Source organism: Electrophorus electricus, chromosome 11, assembly GCF_013358815.1.
Source record: "Electrophorus electricus isolate fEleEle1 chromosome 11, fEleEle1.pri, whole genome shotgun sequence".
Taxonomy (NCBI): Eukaryota; Metazoa; Chordata; class Actinopteri; order Gymnotiformes; family Gymnotidae; genus Electrophorus; species Electrophorus electricus.
This window is the reverse complement of record NC_049545.1, coordinates 19,346,183-19,367,525: the sequence shown is the minus strand read 5'-3', so window position 1 is coordinate 19,367,525 and position 21,343 is coordinate 19,346,183. Positions and strand designations below refer to the sequence as shown.

The 21,343-nt window shown below is 41.0% G+C and overlaps 3 protein-coding genes across 5 annotated transcripts; all 3 read left to right on the top strand.

Moving 5' to 3' along the window:
• Nucleotides 1-840: 840 nt before the first annotated feature.
• Nucleotides 841-5,734, top strand: LOC118242200 (snRNA-activating protein complex subunit 1-like). Its single transcript, XM_035531344.1, has 10 exons — nucleotides 841-1,111; nucleotides 1,350-1,509; nucleotides 2,776-2,916; nucleotides 3,350-3,463; nucleotides 3,803-3,955; nucleotides 4,127-4,192; nucleotides 4,425-4,487; nucleotides 4,706-4,859; nucleotides 4,939-5,013; nucleotides 5,114-5,734. Exons 1-10 carry the CDS (start codon nucleotides 981-983, stop codon nucleotides 5,158-5,160), a joined length of 1,104 nt encoding a protein of 367 aa, XP_035387237.1. The 5' UTR covers nucleotides 841-980; the 3' UTR covers nucleotides 5,161-5,734.
• Nucleotides 5,735-6,083: 349 nt separating this feature from the next.
• Nucleotides 6,084-10,581, top strand: LOC118242201 (interferon alpha-inducible protein 27, mitochondrial-like). 2 transcript variants are annotated; one of them, XM_035531351.1, is made up of 5 exons: nucleotides 6,084-6,406; nucleotides 8,436-8,534; nucleotides 8,642-8,671; nucleotides 9,320-9,481; nucleotides 10,264-10,581. In XM_035531351.1, exons 1-5 carry the CDS (start codon nucleotides 6,394-6,396, stop codon nucleotides 10,347-10,349), a joined length of 390 nt encoding a protein of 129 aa, XP_035387244.1. In that variant the 5' UTR covers nucleotides 6,084-6,393; the 3' UTR covers nucleotides 10,350-10,581. The 2 variants fall into 2 exon arrangements, with proteins under 2 accessions (XP_035387244.1, XP_035387245.1); XM_035531352.1 differs by having other exon boundaries at nucleotides 6,134-6,406; nucleotides 8,453-8,534.
• A 4,909-nt stretch (nucleotides 10,582-15,490) lies between these two features.
• Nucleotides 15,491-21,272, top strand: snapc1b (small nuclear RNA activating complex, polypeptide 1b). 2 transcript variants are annotated; one of them, XM_035531264.1, is made up of 10 exons: nucleotides 16,363-16,639; nucleotides 16,878-17,037; nucleotides 18,304-18,444; nucleotides 18,878-18,991; nucleotides 19,331-19,483; nucleotides 19,665-19,730; nucleotides 19,963-20,025; nucleotides 20,244-20,397; nucleotides 20,477-20,551; nucleotides 20,652-21,272. In XM_035531264.1, the coding sequence occupies exons 1-10, from the start codon at nucleotides 16,509-16,511 to the stop codon at nucleotides 20,696-20,698; spliced, it is 1,104 nt and encodes a 367-aa protein (XP_035387157.1). In that variant the 5' UTR covers nucleotides 16,363-16,508; the 3' UTR covers nucleotides 20,699-21,272. The 2 variants fall into 2 exon arrangements, with proteins under 2 accessions (XP_035387158.1, XP_035387157.1); XM_035531265.1 differs by lacking the exons at nucleotides 16,363-16,639; nucleotides 16,878-17,037 and adding an exon at nucleotides 15,491-15,547.
• The last annotated feature ends 71 nt before the right edge of the window (nucleotides 21,273-21,343 follow it).

Sequence of the window (21,343 nt, the reverse complement as noted above, 5' to 3'; positions counted from 1 at the left end):
CAGTACTGCAGTCTGTCGGTAAGACACTGGATCAGAATGTTCCATGTGTGGAACGTTCAGCTGTCACTGGAAGTACTGACTGCAGTGTGTATGCGGGGCTTGGATTTTGATGTTTAAAAGTAAAGTAGTCCAGTATAGGAAGACTTAAATAAAGGCTATCACAAATGCAGCCAGTAACCTGCAATATATGTCTCTCCCATGTGAGTATTTGACTCATGGACAATTTTGTCATCGTTTTGGAGCAGCGGGGATGTCTGCGGGTGCGACGGCTGTAGTGACCTCGGTGGGTGTGGCTGGGGGTGGGGCTGTAAGAGGGGCCTCCTCTTACTTTTACTGACACATTTTGCACACATTAGCGTGAAACCAAATTCCAGATACAATGACACAGTGACTGATGTACAAGATTATATATATATATAAAATGTAAAGAATAATAAAATTTACAATTCTAAAATGCTCCTTGTTTACTTAAGTAAATCACAAGTAAAAAATAAGTTACTGTACGGGTAGCTTGCATGTTTCAAAAAAGGTTGTAGTGTTATTCTAGTTATAATAACAATGAGCTAAATTTATAGTGTCTTTCTGAATAAAATGGTGCTCTAGCTACAAATAACACCATGTCAAACACATGCCTGTGCTAACTGTCTTCAGGAGTTCGCTTTTTTTAAACAGTTCTTTCTTCCTCTTTGCTCGGAGTGAGGAGTGAGGTAAATATTTGCATATACGGGTGTAAATTAAATGAAAGCCCTGACTAAGACCTATTCCATGTCAGTTGTTCATTCACCCAGAACAGTAGATGGCAGTATCATATGTGAATATAACCGGTGCGAACACCCGTTAGCAAGGAACAAGGAAGGGACACAAACACCATGGAAGGAAAACTTGTTTTATCTTTAATAACGTTATTAACAACCCTTTAATTATTTTTAACAGTTATTCTTAGCGATTGATCTCTTTCAATACTCTTAGATCATCTAATAATGGAGTATTTCAAGCGAACCCTGAACACTGACTGTGAGAACATACTTGGTCGTTTTCAAGCCACGGCATCTGTGCGCTTCGAGGTGTTCTCGGCTATCTGGAGAGAAATTAATTTTTCAAGTATATTTTAGTAAGTGGACTCTGTTTCGGCTTGTTTCCCCTGTGTGAAATATCAAATAATTTGATTAAGGGGCCGGTGTTGAGCTTTTTTACGTAGCTCTTGCTAGTTAGGTAAAACGAGTAGTTGACGCCCTACTTGCGTTTACCTTGTTTGAACCACAACTGTTTGTAAACCGTAGAATCCTTCAAATGTTGGCAAACTGAAGCCAAGATATTTAATACCTTTTTAAAAAATTAATTTATTGCAGTGGTCCTATGGAGCCCAACAAGTGCAGAGTCTTCACACGTTTGGTCCTGTCTGTAGCAGCACCTTATCTCCTCCCACCGTATGCCTTCCAGATTCGTGTAGGAGGACTTTACCTTCTCTACGGCCTCTATAGCTCCCAGCTCACAACTCCCAAAGAGAAGGTAATGAGCCTCCGGTCACATGACTACGGAACAGGGCACAAGGCTCAGTTTATGTTCTGCCCATGCTGGTGGTGTCCCAGCTTATGTACACAAACTCAGATAGCTGTTGGGTATTGGCTGCATATAGCTAACAAAACTAGCAAAAAAAGGGAAAGGTTGCTGCTTTCATGTAGTATTCACAGGATCGGTGGTCATTTAAATATTCCAAAATATACGGGGCTGTGTTTGAAGGGGACTCTGCTGTTCGGACAGCCATAGGACGTTTGTCCCACCCGTTTGGGAGTCAGGACAAACAATCGATGCTTGTCTTGATGCGTGATGTTTCAAGACGAGATGTACTTGATGTTTGAAGTACTCGAGGTACGGATCGGGCAAGACCGAGTCAGATTCTACACATGAGTTGAGAATGATAGCTGGTTGTCCAAAGTTTGCCCAGGCTATGACAAGGTTTAGATTGTGATACCAGGTAGATCTGAAAGGAAACTGTGAGGTCATGGTAAGGGCTGGGAGTTCCTGGGATGTACAGAAGTTCCGTTTTACTGGGGTTGAGCTTCAACTGGTGGGCTGTCATCATGACACAATGTCATTCAAGGTATGTCTGGAAACCTGTGTGTCGGAGGGTGGGAAAGAAAAAATTAATTGGGTGTCATCAGCATAGCAGTGGTAGAAGCCATGAGAAGATATCACCAAGAGGACCAATATATAAAAAAAAGAGAAGAAGGCCTAACACTGAGCCCTGGGGGACACCGATGGAGAGTCTTCATGGATTGGATGTGTATCCTGTCCATGTTGCCTGATAGGACCTTCCCTCCAGATAGGAGAGAAAACATTTCTATGCCTAGCTAGTCACACCAAGGTTGGAGAGAATAGAGAGGCAAATGTTGTGGTTTTCCTTCGTCAAAGGCTGCGGAAAGGTCCAGAAGAATCAACAGACGACAGTTTGGTGGCTTTGGCAGCATGAAGTTTCTCTGTCACTGCTATGATGGCTGTTTCTGTTGAATGTGCCGGTTTGTATCCAGACTGATTGGGATCGTGGAGCTGGTTCTGTGTGAGGAAAATAGATAATTTATTGTAAACTGCTTGTTCCAGAACTTTTGAGAAGAAATAAGTGATACTGCTCTGTAATTGGCTATGTACTACCCTGGCGGTTTTGAATGCAGTTGGTGAATGCACTTTGGTGGATTGATTTGTTTGGTGACTGTTGCAACCATGCTACAGCAGGACTGCCCTTTCTCTGGTGTGATCTTCTGCCTGACTCCTATGTAGGTCCGCTTGGCTCTGAAGGACTGGGACGAACTGATGAGGTTCCAGCAGGACGCGGTGGACGCCCAGCACTATGATGTGGTGTTCATACTAAGAAAACTCCTGCATGAAAGAGCCTTCCATTTCACTGCCATGCCAAACCCCGTAGGTTTATTCACCATTTTTAATTTATATTATAAGAGCGCTGTGCGAGTTGTGCATTCAGAGTTCATGCAAAAGTTAATTTAATTAATTTGCATTTAATTTGAATGTTAAAAAGTCAGGTCACAATCTGGAAAGAGACAAGAAATTTAAATGAATGTCTCAGTTATTTGAGCAGTTTGTGAGGATTTCTTCAAGCATACTCTCCTAGTGTCTCTGATCATCTTGGGAACTGGCACTTTTTACCCATAATGCTTTGCCTACCTGTTAAACAAAATAGGTCTGTGTTGTCCTCCATAACTTGCTAGCAACAATATTGCATGGCATATGGCAGGATACTGTGCATGTTGCTGGTTCCATTGCCTGACCTACTTTTCCCATAATGCCACTTGTTTGTTTGTTTGTTTGTTTGTTTGTTTGTTTGTTTTGGGAACAGCTATACTTTAAGGTGAAGAGGAGGCAGGTGGAAAGACAGGGCCAGCAGCTGTGCGAGACCTTTATTGATCGACCGTCCCGTGCACAGGAGCTCATCAGTACAGACATGCTAGAGGTGAGGAGCCATGCCCATCATCACATGGCAACGTCAGTAAATATGGCGTTCTGAGATTTGAGATTGCTGAGCTAATGGCAGCAAAATGAACTCTCTGCTCTTTAACTAAGGACCAAAAAATGGAATATGTTTTAAATTAGCTATATAAAAATATATAAAATATTTAATTATGTCTGTTTTGTACAAAATCGAATAGGACTGCTGTTCATGAAAACACAAAAATGTAATACCTATGCAATTGGTTAATCGGTTAGAATTTAGATGTTAGAATTGTGTGTGTGCACTTGCGCACATGTCTGCTTGCATGCATGCATGTGTGTGTGCATGTGTGTGCACCAGGAGCTGGCTAATGTGCATGAGCACTATGAAAACTTGAAGCGGGTGATATCAGCACAGACGGATCAGCCGATACTCAGCCTGGTCAAACAGAACCTTGTACCCAAACTGCGAGGCGCGGTACTCACCTATTACAACTGGCAGCGGAACCAGACTGTGAGTGGCCACTGAGTGAGACACACACAAACAAACAAACAAACAAACAGCACTGAAAACTGCTTTGTGTTTACATGGGTTTGTGTCCGCACATTACCATGGCTGTGCTCAGAGAGGTACGCTTACTTGTGCGTGTGTGTGTGTGTGTGTGTTTCTGTCTTGTTCTTGTAGGAGTTTGAAGATCAGCATGCTGAGAGTGACAGAGGTGCAGGAGAGGGAACATCAAATCAAGATGAGGTGTGATTTTCTGTACCCCCTCAAGCATAGACATTTTGCATATTGATTACCTTTGCGTATTGATTTCTCCATAACCATTTCCAGCCAGTATAATTCCAGTGCACATTTCGGTGGCTGTGTATTTTATGATGGCGGTGGTATCCTCCCTAACACTGGTGATTGGAAAGCACCTTGAAATGACTATGAAGGTGCATTATGTTATTGGTAAGTCTGAGCATTTTTTCCTCCACAGAGTTCCCGCAGAGCACAGCTCCTGGCATTAATTAAATCCAAGTCTTACGGTCAGGCTGTGGAGGTAATCCAATGTAAACACACTCTTTGACACCAAATAAAGCACTGTGCAAGTTTAATTTTTAAAAATAAGTTCAACGTATAAAACTGTGAATCCTCATGTAGAAATATAGTTTGACCATTTACATACCAAGCACATTCAGTTCAGGCCTGTTTTTGTCTTGATGCTTAGCTTAATAATGTGATGTTTTGCTAACTTAAAAGATTGTATTTGTATGTTAGGCTTCTAAATCCCGTCGCCACAGACAAATAGAGATTGCATCATCAGATACAAAATCAGAACCTGCACCGAATGTTCTGGGCCTTAAGAAGAGATCCTTGAAGAAAGAAAGCCTCAGAAAGCGTACCTCTGGGAGCCTGCACAGCATGAACCAAGGCAAGGCCCGCCCACCTTTTATCTTGTTATAGATACTCATGACCCAGTAAGGCTGACAGACAGCTTTTATGACCAATAGGAAACCTGAACAGGGAGCTGGAAAGCACTACCCGGTTGTGGCGCCTGACAATGGTGGATGACGAGAAGATCAAGGGTAAATAAATTTGGTTTGTTGAGGAGTGGGATTAATTTGTGTGACCATAGTTTATTTATTGTTCTTCTTAATCCTGTTTCTGTTTCTTTGTCCTGTTCAGTAGAGACAAATAAAAGAAGATTCAAATGGAATCAGAAAGACAGCTGATTTGACAAGTTACCTACGAGTTATTGTGTTGACACAAAGGCCAAAATGCCCAGGTGCTGAGAGATACAATAATGCAAACTGATTTTACTCTCTTACAGTCTGCCAATTGACATTTAAGTGCTTAAAGCACAATATTTGACCCCCTGTCTCCAAAAAGTTGTTCTTTTAAACATCTCATCAGAAGAGCATTCACAGTCTAAACAGATCAAGCAGAATTGCTGTTTTGGTTTGGAAATTGTCATGTCCACTGTCAACTGTGAACCTCACTGCAGTGAAATCAGCTCTCCAATGTAGCAAAAAGGAGCCCCATGATGAATTACAACATTATTATAACAGGTGGGGGGGCCAACTCACCCTCCTGGAAGACTGGAATTGTGCTAATGTTATAACAAAATGTTTTGAGTGTTGACTTCTTAATATAATCTTTTATTTATTTATTTTTTTATCTGTTTTACATGTTTTTGACATGTTCTACTAAGATGTTACTTCTTTTATCCAAATGTGAAAAACATTTTGTAATAATAATGTTGATTATTGAGTCTAAATGTTGTTTTCTACATAAACGTGTTCCGAAGTGTCGATTTGATCGTCCCCATGTCCTTATTCTACATTGCCTAAGCCATCTAGTATGCAGTAGACATGTAATGTGTAGTATATTATATAATAGACACATATATGTGAATGAAGTGCTACTTCAGCATACTCAACGTGAGGCTGCTGTGAAATGTACTACAGTGACGTGTGTACACGTGTGGTCTGGAGTCTCTGTCCTGTGGGTGTCGGTGCTGGCGTAGTAGGCCCGTGGAGTCTCGGGGGTCGGCGGTGCACACTTGACTGTGAAATAGACGAGGACCGGATTGGTTTGGTTGGTGCTGTGGTTCGCGTGGGCAGGACGGGCCGGACAGCTGGCTGGGTCCTCGCTCAGGTGAGAGCGAGAGGGACGATACTGCGCGAGAGAGGCCGGGTGCGGGTGCGTCGTTGTTTGGATGCCGCTGTTTCAAAGTGGTGGCTTTTGGTATTTTTTGAGGGGGGTTTTTGAGAGGAGAGAACTGACGGGATTCGCTTCACAGTCCGGATTTGTGAGAGGCCGTCATACGGAATGGGTTCTCATGCCGTTTATTAAATCTAGCCCGCACCAAATTTGACAAATAAACAGCCTCATGGGACGCCTAAGAAAACCTGTAAAGGGGAGAATTGACTGAAACCACTGGATCAAACCGATACGTCTCAGTGATGGCTTCCGACAGTAAGTATCACAAGTCAGCAATTGATTATAAAAGGAATTCAGTATTTGTTGGATGTGTTAGCACCAGCAGTCCTGGCGTGATCTCGTTGTTCTGATTCGGTGTTGTTTTAGGCAGTCTAGGGTCATGCGGTAAAGCAGACAAACGCTGCTGTCGTTGCGCAGTTCGGCTCTATCGTCTGATTTTCATGTCATTCGCAGTAGCGCATATCATTTAAACACATTTGTGTTGCATTGCTGTGTCACCTTTGCTTATAATCGAGATATAATCGCAGACTATTCTCGGCTCGTTACCTTTTTTTTTGAGGCCGGATCTGTAAGATTAAAGATGTGTTTCTACATTAGAAATCTACGTGAGTGTCACATTCTCAAGATACTTTAGTGATTACACTTTGGGCAAAAGGGGTCGCTGGAGACTTTACACCACGCACGTGTTTGAGGATGGGCAGAAAGTGTAGTTGTGGGCAAGAGACCTGCTCATACACATATAAGAGAGAGAGACATGAAGATCGCACAATTGTTTTTGCGGTTGTGAAAATAATTCTTCCAGTCGCTGTTGGTCAGTGGTGTCGCTTGGCATAGGAGGACCCACACATTAGGCAATTAGGTTAACTGCAATGCAGTCTGAGACGTTGTCTTTCTGAGACCTAGTGGCCTCAGCATTCTCGTCTGGCAGTTTTGTTTAACTTGCTTCATCATGTTTCTTTCTTGTAGGCTACTGTTTAAATCTGCAAAAACAAAACAAAACAACAATATACTGTTCAAATGTGATGTATGTAGGCCTAGCAGACATATTAACAGATATAAACAAATTCTGAAAAATTGAGTACACACCCTACTTGGAATAAAACATCCCCCATTAGATGGTGGATTTTGAAACAAAAGAAACAAATTAGGAAAACCTTTTCCTTTCAGTAAAGAGTCTTCACTGACTACTGGGGATAGTAATGGTTTTGAGCAGATTTGTGTTCAGAGCACAGAACAAAACTGCAGAAAATTGCAGGAATACTGTGTAAGGTGCAATTGATCAACATAGCACTGCAAAAAGATTATGGTCATACCCAAGTTATGTTCATCACTCCAACTTATGTATGTTGGTCTTTTAAAAAAAAAGTCGATGCATAAAACGTGTCGTTGAACCGAGAGCTAATCCACATTTCCAATCATCAAAATGTACAAGCGAGGACTAATCACTCCTTCTAATCAATAATATGAGCCACAAGATCAGTGGTCCTCTAGGAAGCATTTTAGAAATGTTTAGCTAGCATTTTTAAGATTGACTCCAGTCCAGCAAACCTGCTACAGAGCAGGCTAGTTTCCCAGTGTGTATCGCTGCTTCTGACATCCACTTATTCTGAGTGCATTTTTTGGAACTGAAAGCTAGAGTTTTCAGCAAACTTCAAATTAATAGATCTACGTTAATTTATAAATCTGCTTTCTGCAATACCTCTCAGGACTCTTTTCAAAATTCCTCAACCAAGCACGAACCAGGACAATTTCCTTTTTCTGTGAAATTAAAGCTTTTTGCTTTTTGCTTTCTGCTCTAAAGGTGCTGCAGGCTTTTCCACAAGTATAAAGATGACTGTGGCGTTTGCAGGTGGGGTGATGGGTACATGGCTTGCTAGGTTTTGTAGGCCACATAAGTTCCCTCTCCAGTGGCCTGCCTTACCACACAAGTCCACCAAATCCTGATACCGCAAGTTTACCAGTACATGATGTTCTTGAGATCTTAGACAGAAGATGATTGCCAAGAACTTCTGGGCATTCCCTCCAAGCAAAAGTGATGTTTGTGCCTGTAGTGCTTCACAATAATTTGTTTGCATGCCCCTCTATAAATCAATAATCAATAAAATCCTACAACCTCAAAGCTTATTAATTTGTAGTATATTTTGGAGGCATACATTTGTTTGGGTGTCCCATTATTATTATTATTGTTGTTGTTACGTTTCTTAACCTTGTCCTGACCCTTGATAACGCATGCCCTCAGGGACAATGTTTTCTTTTTTTAGCATAACAGAAATGTGACTTTCAGTTTCGTTTCTCTGGAAGAGCACCGCCCTTCACTTATATAAAGAAGTCAGACGAATACTCGAGGAATACCCAACGGGAACAGTACGGAAGATGGGTCTATGTAAGTAACTCACTTATTTTTGTCTAAAACATATTTGGTGTTTTTATGCAGTTGGCTTATGATATTTTGGTGACCTATCAAGCTTATTTATGCTTTCTCTTTACCAGTAACAATAGCAGCAGTCGCAGCCGGAGCAGGTAGGTGTAGCCACACATTAGATTAAAAAACTTAGCAACTGTGGGGAATTTTAAATGTTCATACATTATGAATTTATAGTAGCCTACGGCTTATTTTGAATTGCCGCATTACAAGAAAAATCTACATCAGACACTCCCTATATTAAAAGAAGCTACTGGACGCAGCTAAGTATTTAGTGGTCGATGTCGTCTATGGTGTGTTTATTTAAAACTGCGTGCTTTGGAGAAGTGCTGCAGAGATGTGCTGGCGGCTCGGCTCGCTGATCAAGATTGGGGAATATAACTTTCCACGTTGGTTGTGTGTGCTTTCTTGGGATTAGCTATTTGTAATACACAACACAACTAGAACATTTTGAGCAATTTAATATAAAACATGGATATCAAGCCTACACTAAATTCATTTACTCCGAAATTTGGCTACAACACTTGCTTATTGTTGTTGTTGTTTTTTTGTTTGTTTTTTTGCCAGTGTTGCTCTTATTCCAATTTAAATATTATATTGATGCATAAAACATAATAAAAATAAATATCTAAAAATGCGGTGCTCAAATTATGTCAGTGAGCGTCAAGGAATGCACAAATAAACTTGTTACCGAATGAACATTCGACGATATCCTAAATCCTTTCCTTCGGTTTTTGGTCTTCCAGTTGGTTCAGTAGCTTTAGCTCCAGTTGTGCTAACGGCAGTAGGATTCACGGCTGGCGGTATAGCGGCAGGATCTTATGCCGCTGCGATGATGTCATCTGCAGCGGTGGCGAATGGCGGAGCGGTAGCGGCCGGTAGTGCGGTGGCAGTACTTCAGTCTGTCGGTAAGATATTTAATCACAAGACCTAAACAGTTAAGTTGACTGTATGCATGTGAGTGTCTGGCGTCTAACATGAGTGACCTTTATTGACTTTTGTATTCCGTGTTTATATATTTCTGGCACTTTGTGATGTTTTGCCAAAAAGAGAGATGATGAAAATAGTGTCTGTAGCTGGGATTGCAAAAAAATATGTGGCTTTGGGCGCAACGGCTATTTGTCAAAGTTTTTTTTTACTTTGGTTTAATCAGCAGTAGACCTAGTGCGCTGGAGCTGAAAACGCTTCAACCTGAAAACTCCTCAAATTAAAAGGGAGGTGGGATTTATTAGCCTACTTTAACAGCAACATCAGGTAACAATAAACATCGTTAAAGAACCCTTGGAAGCTCCATAGGCTAGTTAATGTTAATTTAGCTTCAGTAAAAGTTACACTTTATTGTGCATTACTGAGTGACTGAGTGGCTGAGAATGTGAGAGTAACCTAGCCTATTGAAAGTGCAGTCGGATTGTTTTGTTTCATGAAAAAACACTGTAACGTCTTTTTTTATAGGCCTATCCATATTTCGGTTAGGTGTCTATTAACCAGTTACATCATTGCAGCTGTGACCTTCGAATGGGCTCATCACCTATAAACCACAGCGCATGAAGACGTTCTGACACATTTTCAGAGCGCTCTCAAAGCATTAACGCCCAATGTGACACATTTTAATGTGATCAGCACAATACACAAGATAGCATTCTGTGGACTGCGCCGGCCTTTCACAAGATTTTTGTTCTTTGTTACTTAGGAGCAGCTGGTTTGGCCGGTACCGGGACTGCCGCAGTGGCAGGTGTAGGAGGTACTGTAGGAGGATTGGTGGCGCTTCTAGTGTAACAACACCTTCCACAGCCAGTTCTGACTCAGCACGGAAATCGCCGTACAATGAAGTCAATGAAGTCTTGTTTATCAACATTTATTGTTACTTTAGTCTAAACTCTGGAATGTAGTTTCTCATTTTTGAGTCAATCTCCTGTTGTCACCTCAAATTAGCCTGTCTTGTGTTATGGTTGCTATGACTTACTCAATAAACAAATTCAATAATAAATAAATAATGTGGAAAAATACACAAGAGTCTGGATGACTGTGAACTGTTTTACAAGAACAATTATCATGACTTAGTATTTCACAGAATAGAACTGAACTGAACTAAACTCAGCAGCATTTTTCAAAAGTGTATCATTTCAGTTCTTGTAAAAGGTGGCGCTGCCTTAATCCAATATTGTTACATTTTTGCAGAGCTGTCAGCTACATTATGAAAAGTTCACAGGTATTGGAATAATCATTGGAAAACGTGCAACCACTAGTTAAACTAGCAGCATTAGCATGGTTGCCATGGAATTAATGCATTCAAAACACATATGTTTATTACATACATCGATGAACTCCCAGCTGAATATATGTATTGTGCAGTGGTCCATATATTCCATACTACACATCGGTCTGAATGTGGGTTAAATATATGTTCAGTTTGTATTATGTTTGCATTCTGTGAAATATTCTGTTTATGGTTAATTATATCTCTTTGGAGGTTTTACTATCTTTACATCTTTATGATGCAATAAAAATTGCAGTGTAGTACACAAGGTGTCCCAAGAAATAGGATGTTTTGGACAGAGGAAGAACTGGAAACTACTGACATCCAGACTAAAACATTTTTCACAATGCATGGAGCAATGCATACACCACTGGGAGGAGGGAAAAGGACCTTCAGAGTGTCCAGGGTGAGACACGAAACATCCATAAATACATCTGAGCAGTGGCCCCAAAGATGAGCTGATGAGGGACTGACTCAGTCAGATGGGAGATATTGTCACCAAGGAAGCAGAGGAGATTCCATGGCAGGATAACACCCTCCCATGGAATGTACTACTGACAGATAGCAGAGGTGACTGACAAGACAGTCCTACCAATGGCTGGAAAAAAACAAGATGGAAGGGCAGCACAGTCACATGCTACAACTGATCCAGAAAACTTCAGCATATCTGATCTTCATTACCCCATTCCATCCACTTCACTGGCTTCCTGTAGATGCTCGTATGAGGTTTAAAACTCTGATGTTCACCTGCAAGGCCAAAAACAGACCTGCTCCCTCCTATTTGATGTCCAACAGTCAAAGTCTGTTCTGTACCTCGAGCCCCTCAAGATTCAAGTGCAGTCACGCTTGTCCCAGTATCTTTCAAGATTCATGGAAAACAACCATCAAGACTCTACTCTGTTCGAGCACTCTAGCATCCCAGACAAACAATAAACTATCCAAGAATTCTGGATTATCAAATTAAACTCTGTGTTGACTTAACTCGACCCATCATACTGAAGAGTTCTAGAACAACATTGCAATTTGAGTGTTTAAACTGAATAGACTCTGAGTCAAGTCTTAGTAGACTTAACTGAAGATGGTTCTTCACATGGTTAAATTAAAACAATTCAAATAACAGGATGCAAAATGATGGGAGAAGTGATGGGAGGGGCACTATCTGACCTTCGCGGCGGGCCAGCTAATGCCGCCAGTCCATCACTGTATACTTCCAGCCCAGCAAAGGGCGATACCACCACTGCACCAGTGCTTGAGACTGGATTTTCATCAGAAGAAGAGGATGAAGGGGAGAAAGCTGTCTAGGCCGGGAGGCCGTAACATGGGGCTTGAGTGTAACAGCGGTAATAATGAATAATGGAATGCAAACCAGACAAACAGGTTGATAGCAAAGGTCAAGTGTATTTACAAGTTTTGGCGTTCAGATACATACAAGAAACTGATGCAATATTGTCCGGAGTGGAGCAGGCCAACAAAACAACAAAAACCAAAACCAACAAACAAAGCCCTAAGCTGAACCGTCCTAAGCTTTTTTGGTTTTGGAACTCTAATTCCAGCACTTATTGTAGGGTATTGTTTGTTATTGCACTTATCCTTGTCTGAGATGGAGCTTATATGTGTTTTGCATCAGCATTGAACCCTGTATTTCAGCAGTGTTGTAGTTCAATGGTATCTTGAACTCAAACCTACTGTACTGGCTAGGATACATTCTCTGAGTAAAAGACAAAGCACTCTGGAAAAGAATGTGTGCTAAATGCCAAATGTAAATGTAACTTACTATAGCATACAGTATTATACTATTTAGGATGAAAAGTGACATAAATAAAACCAAAATAGTTGTGCAACATAAAAACAAACGATACATATTTATTGGACATAAAAGTAAATAAATATGTCATAAAATAGTCAAATGTAAACATGGCATAGAAATGCATAAATAATAAATGTGTACTTATGTGCAGAAATACCGAAATAAATAAATAATTTCTGCTTGTATTTATTTTTATATTAATTTGTTTATGGATTTCTTCCTCCATGGTATAGAGGATGAAAGGTAACAAATAATCTATTAATAAAATGTATTAATACGACCATAAATAAATTCATTCAAAATTACCACGTCAGGATGGTTTCTGATTCTCTTGTTTACAAACAGTGCTGATGGCTCGAGAGGGTTCGAGGCTCTGGATACGAGCGTCTGCTAAATACCGTAAATGTAAAACGTAAAATGTAAATAAACGGTCACCATTAGCTCGATGACCTAAACCTGCCTGCTGCGTCCGTAGGTTTCGTTTCTGAGTTTCTGATTTTGCGTCGAAGCTCCGCCCTTTTTTTGGTAGCATTGCATGATGGACTGGGGTACGTAAGTAGTCTACTTTTTAATACATATATGGGCCTGATCTCGGACAACGATGAGAGGGCCTACCTGGAGGAGATTAAACACCTGGAAAACTGGTGCCAGGAAAATAATCTCCTCCTAAACGTCAGCAAGACAAAGGAGCTCATTGTGGACTGCAGCAAGTAGCAGGAGTGGCACTATCAACCTGTGAGGATCAATGGAACCACGGTGGAGAGAGTAGACAGTTTCAGGTACCCTGGAGTTCACATCTCGCAGGACCTGTCCTGGTCCCGCCACACCAACTCCCTGTCAGGCTCGTCAGTGTCTTTACCACCTCAGAAGCCTAAGATACTTCAGAATGCCCTCCAAGGTACTGCGGGACTTCTACACCTGCACTATCGAGAGCATCCTCACGGGGAACATCACAGTCTGGTTTGGGAACAGCACCAAGCAGGACAGACAAGCACTCCAAAGGGTGGTACGTTCAGCAGAGCGCATCACTCATACGGAACTTCCTCACCTGCAGACCATCTATTACAAGCGGTGCCAGACCAAGGCCAGGAGGATTGTGAAGGACCCCACCCATCTCAACAATAGGCTCTTCTCTCTGTTGAGGTCAGGGAAGCGCTTTCGCTCCCTGAAGACCAATAGAGAGAGACAGAAGAGGAGCTTCTTCCCACAGGCCATTCAGGCCCTGAATCAGAGAAACTGATTAACTGTGGGGACCACCAGCACCATGTGACTCTAAATCTGTAAATTTGTAAGATGGAATTGTACATTGTGTACATACACACACATCCATATATTCATTGTACATTGTGTATATATACATATATTGTACATACATTGTTAATATATTTTTGTGTATATATATATATATATATATATATATTTCTTTATGCACTCCCTTTTTTTTCCCTCAGTTTAGACAGAGCACTCTCAAATCATTTCACTGCAAGTTATACCGTATATGACTATGTACGTGACAAATAAACCAAACTCAAAACTTGAAAATATGTATACAGGTGCATCTCAATAAATTAGAATATCATCGAAAAGTTAATTTATGTCAGTAATTCAATTCAAAAAGTGAAACTTGTATATTACATAGATTCATTACACACAGAGTGATCTATTTCAAGCATTTATTTCATGTATTGTTCATTATTATGGCCTACAGCCAATGATAACCCAAAAGTCAGTTAACTTTTTGATTATATATATTATATATTTATATTTATTTATATTTATTTATTTATTTTAACAGTGACAATCGGACTGGGAGCAGGTATGTTTGTTTTTTTTTTAATAATGCTCTATACTTGATCCTTAGTGTTATACGCTTTACACTGCGTTGCATTTTTTAATATAATTTTTGCAGGTTTTTATCTTTGACCTGTTTTGCTTAGTAAGTCCTCTCGAATTGTGTTATATTCTCTGATCGTAGCTCTCATTCGAGTTTTCAGCGCTGACCCTTGTTTCTTGCAGTCTCTCGGTTAAGGGCATAAATAAATTAGCTTAGTATTTGTTTAACTTTTGGACTCAAGGTTATTTGCTCTGGATATGAGCGTCTGCTAAATGATATAAATGTAGTTGTAAATGTAAATAAAGTAAATGTAAGAACGCCCCCAATTTTAGCCTGTGGTTATGTCTACGTTTTTGCATAGAAAGGGGTGGTAACATTAAAAAGCAAGCAAAACTGTACCAGCAGCAAACGATAGCAAGAAATAGCTTTAAACTTGTGGATTTGGTCAATCAACATATTGTGCAAGTGTACCTTGAATAGCTCGAAAATACATCTTGTTCACAGTTCAAATGAATTCCATTTCACAGAAACAGCTGGCAACCACGACAGTGCTACATTTACCTGCTGCTTTTATCCAAAGCAACTTATGAATGAATACAACTTGAGCTATTGAGGGTTAAAGATCTCTGATCAGGGGCCCAACAGGGGTAATTTGGTGGTGGTGGGGATTGAACTGGCAACCTTCTAACTACTACACAAGAACCTTAACCACTGAGCATTGCTGTGACACTTAAACTTGAAACATCTTGACTCAATAATATGATTTTAAGATCCAGCCCAGGGTCTCTGCTGCTGTACAGTTTCAGATTTGTCCTGCTCCAGTTCATCAAGTAATGATCAAGCACTTCATGCTATGCTTAGATTAGGCTAAGGAGCACTGACCTGTCTAACCACCTTTCTTCCAGCCGGTGCCGTGGGTGCTGTGGCTTAGGCTCCAGTTGTGCTAACTGAAGCGGGGTTCACTGCTGCCGGTATAGCGGCAGGATCTTATGCCGCCGGGATGATGTCATCTGCAGCGGTGGCGAATGGCGGAGCGGTGGCGGGCGGTAGTGCGGTGGCAGTACTGCAGTCTGTCGGTAAGACACTGGATCAGAATGTTCCATGTGTGGAACGTTCAGCTGTCACTGGAAGTACTGACTGCAGTGTGTATGCGGGGCTTGGATTTTGATGTTTAAAAGTAAAGTAGTCCAGTATAGGAAGACTTAAATAAAGGCTATCACAAATGCAGCCAGTAACCTGCAATATATGTCTCTCCCATGTGAGTATTTGACTCATGGACAATTTTGTCATCGTTTTGGAGCAGCGGGGATGTCTGCGGGTGCGACGGCTGTAGTGACCTCGGTGGGTGTGGCTGGGGGTGGGGCTGTAAGAGGGGCCTCCTCTTACTTTTACTGACACATTTTGCACACATTAGCGTGAAACCAAATTCCAGATACAATGACACAGTGACTGATGTACAAGATTATATATATATATAAAATGTAAAGAATAATAAAATTTACAATTCTAAAATGCTCCTTGTTTACTTAAGTAAATCACAAGTAAAAAATAAGTTACTGTACGGGTAGCTTGCATGTTTCAAAAAAGGTTGTAGTGTTATTCTAGTTATAATAACAATGAGCTAAATTTATAGTGTCTTTCTGAATAAAATGGTGCTCTAGCTACAAATAACACCATGTCAAACACATGCCTGTGCTAACTGTCTTCAGGAGTTCGCTTTTTTTAAACAGTTCTTTCTTCCTCTTTGCTCGGAGTGAGGAGTGAGGTAAATATTTGCATATACGGGTGTAAATTAAATGAAAGCCCTGACTAAGACCTATTCCATGTCAGTTGTTCATTCACCCAGAACAGTAGATGGCAGTATCATATGTGAATATAACCGGTGCGAACACCCGTTAGCAAGGAACAAGGAAGGGACACAAACACCATGGAAGGAAAACTTGTTTTATCTTTAATAACGTTATTAACAACCCTTTAATTATTTTAACAGTTATTCTTAGCGATTGATCTCTTTCAATACTCTCAGATCATCTAATAATGGAGTATTTCAAGCGAACCCTGAACACTGACTGTGAGAACATACTTGGTCGTTTTCAAGCCACGGCATCTGTGCGCTTCGAGGTGTTCTCGGCTATCTGGAGAGAAATTAATTTTTCAAGTATATTTTAGTAAGTGGACTCTGTTTCGGCTTGTTTCCCCTGTGTGAAATATCAAATAATTTGATTAAGGGGCCGGTGTTGAGCTTTTTTACGTAGCTCTTGCTAGTTAGGTAAAACGAGTAGTTGACGCCCTACTTGCGTTTACCTTGTTTGAACCACAACTGTTTGTAAACCGTAGAATCCTTCAAATGTTGGCAAACTGAAGCCAAGATATTTAATACCTTTTTAAAAAATAAATTTATTGCAGTGGTCCTATGGAGCCCAACAAGTGCAGAGTCTTCACACGTTTGGTCCTGTCTGTAGCAGCACCTTATCTCCTCCCACCGTATGCCTTCCAGATTCGTGTAGGAGGACTTTACCTTCTCTACGGCCTCTATAGCTCCCAGCTCACAACTCCCAAAGAGAAGGTAATGAGCCTCCGGTCACATGACTACGGAACAGGGCACAAGGCTCAGTTTATGTTCTGCCCATGCTGGTGGTGTCCCAGCTTATGTACACAAACTCAGATAGCTGTTGGGTATTGGCTGCATATAGCTAACAAAACTAGCAAAAAAAGGGAAAGGTTGCTGCTTTCATGTAGTATTCACAGGATCGGTGGTCATTTAAATATTCCAAAATATACGGGTCTGTGTTTGAAGGGGACTCTGCTGTTCGGACAGCCATAGGAAGTTTGTCCCACCCGTTTGGGAGTCAGGACAAACAATCGATGCTTGTCTTGATGCGTGATGTTTCAAGACGAGATGTACTTGATGTTTGAAGTACTCGAGGTACGGATCGGGCAAGACCGAGTCAGATTCTACACATGAGTTGAGAATGATAGCTGGTTGTCCAAAGTTTGCCCAGGCTATGACAAGGTTTAGATTGTGATACCAGGTAGATCTGAAAGGAAACTGTGAGGTCATGGTAAGGGCTGGGAGTTCCTGGGATGTACAGAAGTTCCGTTTTACTGGGGTTGAGCTTCAACTGGTGGGCTGTCATCATGACACAATGTCATTCAAGGTATGTCTGGAAACCTGTGTGTCGGAGGGTGGGAAAGAAAAAATTAATTGGGTGTCATCAGCATAGCAGTGGTAGAAGCCATGAGAAGATATCACCAAGAGGACCAATATATAAAAAAAAGAGAAGAAGGCCTAACACTGAGCCCTGGGGGACACCGATGGAGAGTCTTCATGGATTGGATGTGTATCCTGTCCATGTTGCCTGATAGGACCTTCCCTCCAGATAGGAGAGAAAACATTTCTATGCCTAGCTAGTCACACCAAGGTTGGAGAGAATAGAGAGGCAAATGTTGTGGTTTTCCTTCGTCAAAGGCTGCGGAAAGGTCCAGAAGAATCAACAGACGACAGTTTGGTGGCTTTGGCAGCATGAAGTTTCTCTGTCACTGCTATGATGGCTGTTTCTGTTGAATGTGCCGGTTTGTATCCAGACTGATTGGGATCGTGGAGCTGGTTCTGTGTGAGGAAAATAGATAATTTATTGTAAACTGCTTGTTCCAGAACTTTTGAGAAGAAATAAGTGATACTGCTCTGTAATTGGCTATGTACTACCCTGGCGGTTTTGAATGCAGTTGGTGAATGCACTTTGGTGGATTGATTTGTTTGGTGACTGTTGCAACCATGCTACAGCAGGACTGCCCTTTCTCTGGTGTGATCTTCTGCCTGACTCCTATGTAGGTCCGCTTGGCTCTGAAGGACTGGGACGAACTGATGAGGTTCCAGCAGGACGCGGTGGACGCCCAGCACTATGATGTGGTGTTCATACTAAGAAAACTCCTGCATGAAAGAGCCTTCCATTTCACTGCCATGCCAAACCCCGTAGGTTTATTCACCATTTTTAATTTATATTATAAGAGCGCTGTGCGAGTTGTGCATTCAGAGTTCATGCAAAAGTTAATTTAATTAGTTTGCATTTAATTTGAATGTTAAAAAGTCAGGTCACAATCTGGAAAGAGACAAGAAATTTAAATGAATGTCTCAGTTATTTGAGCAGTTTGTGAGGATTTCTTCAAGCATACTCTCCTAGTGTCTCTGATCATCTTGGGAACTGGCACTTTTTACCCATAATGCTTTGCCTACCTGTTAAACAAAATAGGTCTGTGTTGTCCTCCATAACTTGCTAGCAACAATATTGCATGGCATATGGCAGGATACTGTGCATGTTGCTGGTTCCATTGCCTGACCTACTTTTCCCATAATGCCACTTGTTTGTTTGTTTGTTTGTTTGTTTGTTTGTTTGTTTTGGGAACAGCTATACTTTAAGGTGAAGAGGAGGCAGGTGGAAAGACAGGGCCAGCAGCTGTGCGAGACCTTTATTGATCGACCGTCCCGTGCACAGGAGCTCATCAGTACAGACATGCTAGAGGTGAGGAGCCATGCCCATCATCACATGGCAACGTCAGTAAATATGGCGTTCTGAGATTTGAGATTGCTGAGCTAATGGCAGCAAAATGAACTCTCTGCTCTTTAACTAAGGACCAAAAAATGGAATATGTTTTAAATTAGCTATATAAAAATATATAAAATATTTAATTATGTCTGTTTTGTACAAAATCGAATAGGACTGCTGTTCATGAAAACACAAAAATGTAATACCTATGCAATTGGTTAATCGGTTAGAATTTAGATGTTAGAATTGTGTGTGTGCACTTGCGCACATGTCTGCTTGCATGCATGCATGTGTGTGTGCATGTGTGTGCACCAGGAGCTGGCTAATGTGCATGAGCACTATGAAAACTTGAAGCGGGTGATATCAGCACAGACGGATCAGCCGATACTCAGCCTGGTCAAACAGAACCTTGTACCCAAACTGCGAGGCGCGGTACTCACCTATTACAACTGGCAGCGGAACCAGACTGTGAGTGGCCACTGAGTGAGACACACACAAACAAACAAACAAACAGCACTGAAAACTGCTTTGTGTTTACATGGGTTTGTGTCCGCACATTACCATGGCTGTGCTCAGAGAGGTACGCTTACTTGTGCGTGTGTGTGTGTGTGTGTGTGTGTGTGTGTGTGTTTCTGTCTTGTTCTTGTAGGAGTTTGAAGATCAGCATGCTGAGAGTGACAGAGGTGCAGGAGAGGGAACATCAAATCAAGATGAGGTGTGATTTTCTGTACCCCCTCAAGCATAGACATTTTGCATATTGATTACCTTTGCGTATTGATTTCTCCATAACCATTTCCAGCCAGTATAATTCCAGTGCACATTTCGGTGGCTGTGTATTTTATGATGGCGGTGGTATCCTCCCTAACACTGGTGATTGGAAAGCACCTTGAAATGACTATGAAGGTGCATTATGTTATTGGTAAGTCTGAGCATTTTTTCCTCCACAGAGTTCCCGCAGAGCACAGCTCCTGGCATTAATTAAATCCAAGTCTTACGGTCAGGCTGTGGAGGTAATCCAATGTAAACACACTCTTTGACACCAAATAAAGCACTGTGCAAGTTTAATTTTTAAAAATAAGTTCAACGTATAAAACTGTGAATCCTCATGTAGAAATATAGTTTGACCATTTACATACCAAGCACATTCAGTTCAGGCCTGTTTTTGTCTTGATGCTTAGCTTAATAATGTGATGTTTTGCTAACTTAAAAGATTGTATTTGTATGTTAGGCTTCTAAATCCCGTCGCCACAGACAAATAGAGATTGCATCATCAGATACAAAATCAGAACCTGCACCGAATGTTCTGGGCCTTAAGAAGAGATCCTTGAAGAAAGAAAGCCTCAGAAAGCGTACCTCTGGGAGCCTGCACAGCATGAACCAAGGCAAGGCCCGCCCACCTTTTATCTTGTTATAGATACTCATGACCCAGTAAGGCTGACAGACAGCTTTTATGACCAATAGGAAACCTGAACAGGGAGCTGGAAAGCACTACCCGGTTGTGGCGCCTGACAATGGTGGATGACGAGAAGATCAAGGGTAAATAAATTTGGTTTGTTGAGGAGTGGGATTAATTTGTGTGACCATAGTTTATTTATTGTTCTTCTTAATCCTGTTTCTGTTTCTTTGTCCTGTTCAGTAGAGACAAATAAAAGAAGATTCAAATGGAATCAGAAAGACAGCTGATTTGACAAGTTACCTACGAGTTATTGTGTTGACACAAAGGCCAAAATGCCCAGGTGCTGAGAGATACAATAATGCAAACTGATTTTACTCTCTTACAGTCTGCCAATTGACATTTAAGTGCTTAAAGCACAATATTTGACCCCCTGTCTCCAAAAAGTTGTTCTTTTAAACATCTCATCAGAAGAGCATTCACAGTCTAAACAGATCAAGCAGAATTGCTGTTTTGGTTTGGAAATTGTCATGTCCACTGTCAACTGTGAACCTCACTGCAGTGAAATCAGCTCTCCAATGTAGCAAAAAGGAGCCCCATGATGAATTACAACATTATTATAACAGGTGGGGGGGCCAACTCACCCTCCTGGAAGACTGGAATTGTGCTAATGTTATAACAAAATGTTTTGAGTGTTGACTTCTTAATATAATCTTTTATTTATTTATTTTTTTATCTGTTTTACATGTTTTTGACATGTTCTACTAAGATGTTACTTCTTTTATCCAAATGTGAAAAACATTTTGTAATAATAATGTTGATTATTGAGTCTAAATGTTGTTTTCTACATAAACGTGTTCCGAAGTGTCGATTTGATCGTCCCCATGTCCTTATTCTACATTGCCTAAGCCATCTAGTATGCAGTAGACATGTAA

Excerpts from the sequence above, each read along its gene's own strand:
- LOC118242200 (XM_035531344.1), top strand. The coding sequence starts at position 981 with ATGGAGTATTTCAAGCGAACCCTGAACACTGACTGTGAGAACATACTT. Across the intron at positions 4,193-4,424 it reads GAACATCAAATCAAGATGAG|AGTTCCCGCAGAGCACAGCT; the intron begins GTGTGATTTTCT and ends TTTCCTCCACAG. Across the intron at positions 4,488-4,705 it reads CTTACGGTCAGGCTGTGGAG|GCTTCTAAATCCCGTCGCCA; the intron begins GTAATCCAATGT and ends TTTGTATGTTAG.
- LOC118242201 (XM_035531351.1), top strand. Across the intron at positions 8,535-8,641 it reads AGTACGGAAGATGGGTCTAT|TAACAATAGCAGCAGTCGCA; the intron begins GTAAGTAACTCA and ends TCTCTTTACCAG. Across the intron at positions 8,672-9,319 it reads AGCAGTCGCAGCCGGAGCAG|TTGGTTCAGTAGCTTTAGCT; the intron begins GTAGGTGTAGCC and ends TTGGTCTTCCAG.
- snapc1b (XM_035531264.1), top strand. The coding sequence starts at position 16,509 with ATGGAGTATTTCAAGCGAACCCTGAACACTGACTGTGAGAACATACTT. Across the intron at positions 17,038-18,303 it reads TCACAACTCCCAAAGAGAAG|GTCCGCTTGGCTCTGAAGGA; the intron begins GTAATGAGCCTC and ends ACTCCTATGTAG. Across the intron at positions 19,731-19,962 it reads GAACATCAAATCAAGATGAG|AGTTCCCGCAGAGCACAGCT; the intron begins GTGTGATTTTCT and ends TTTCCTCCACAG.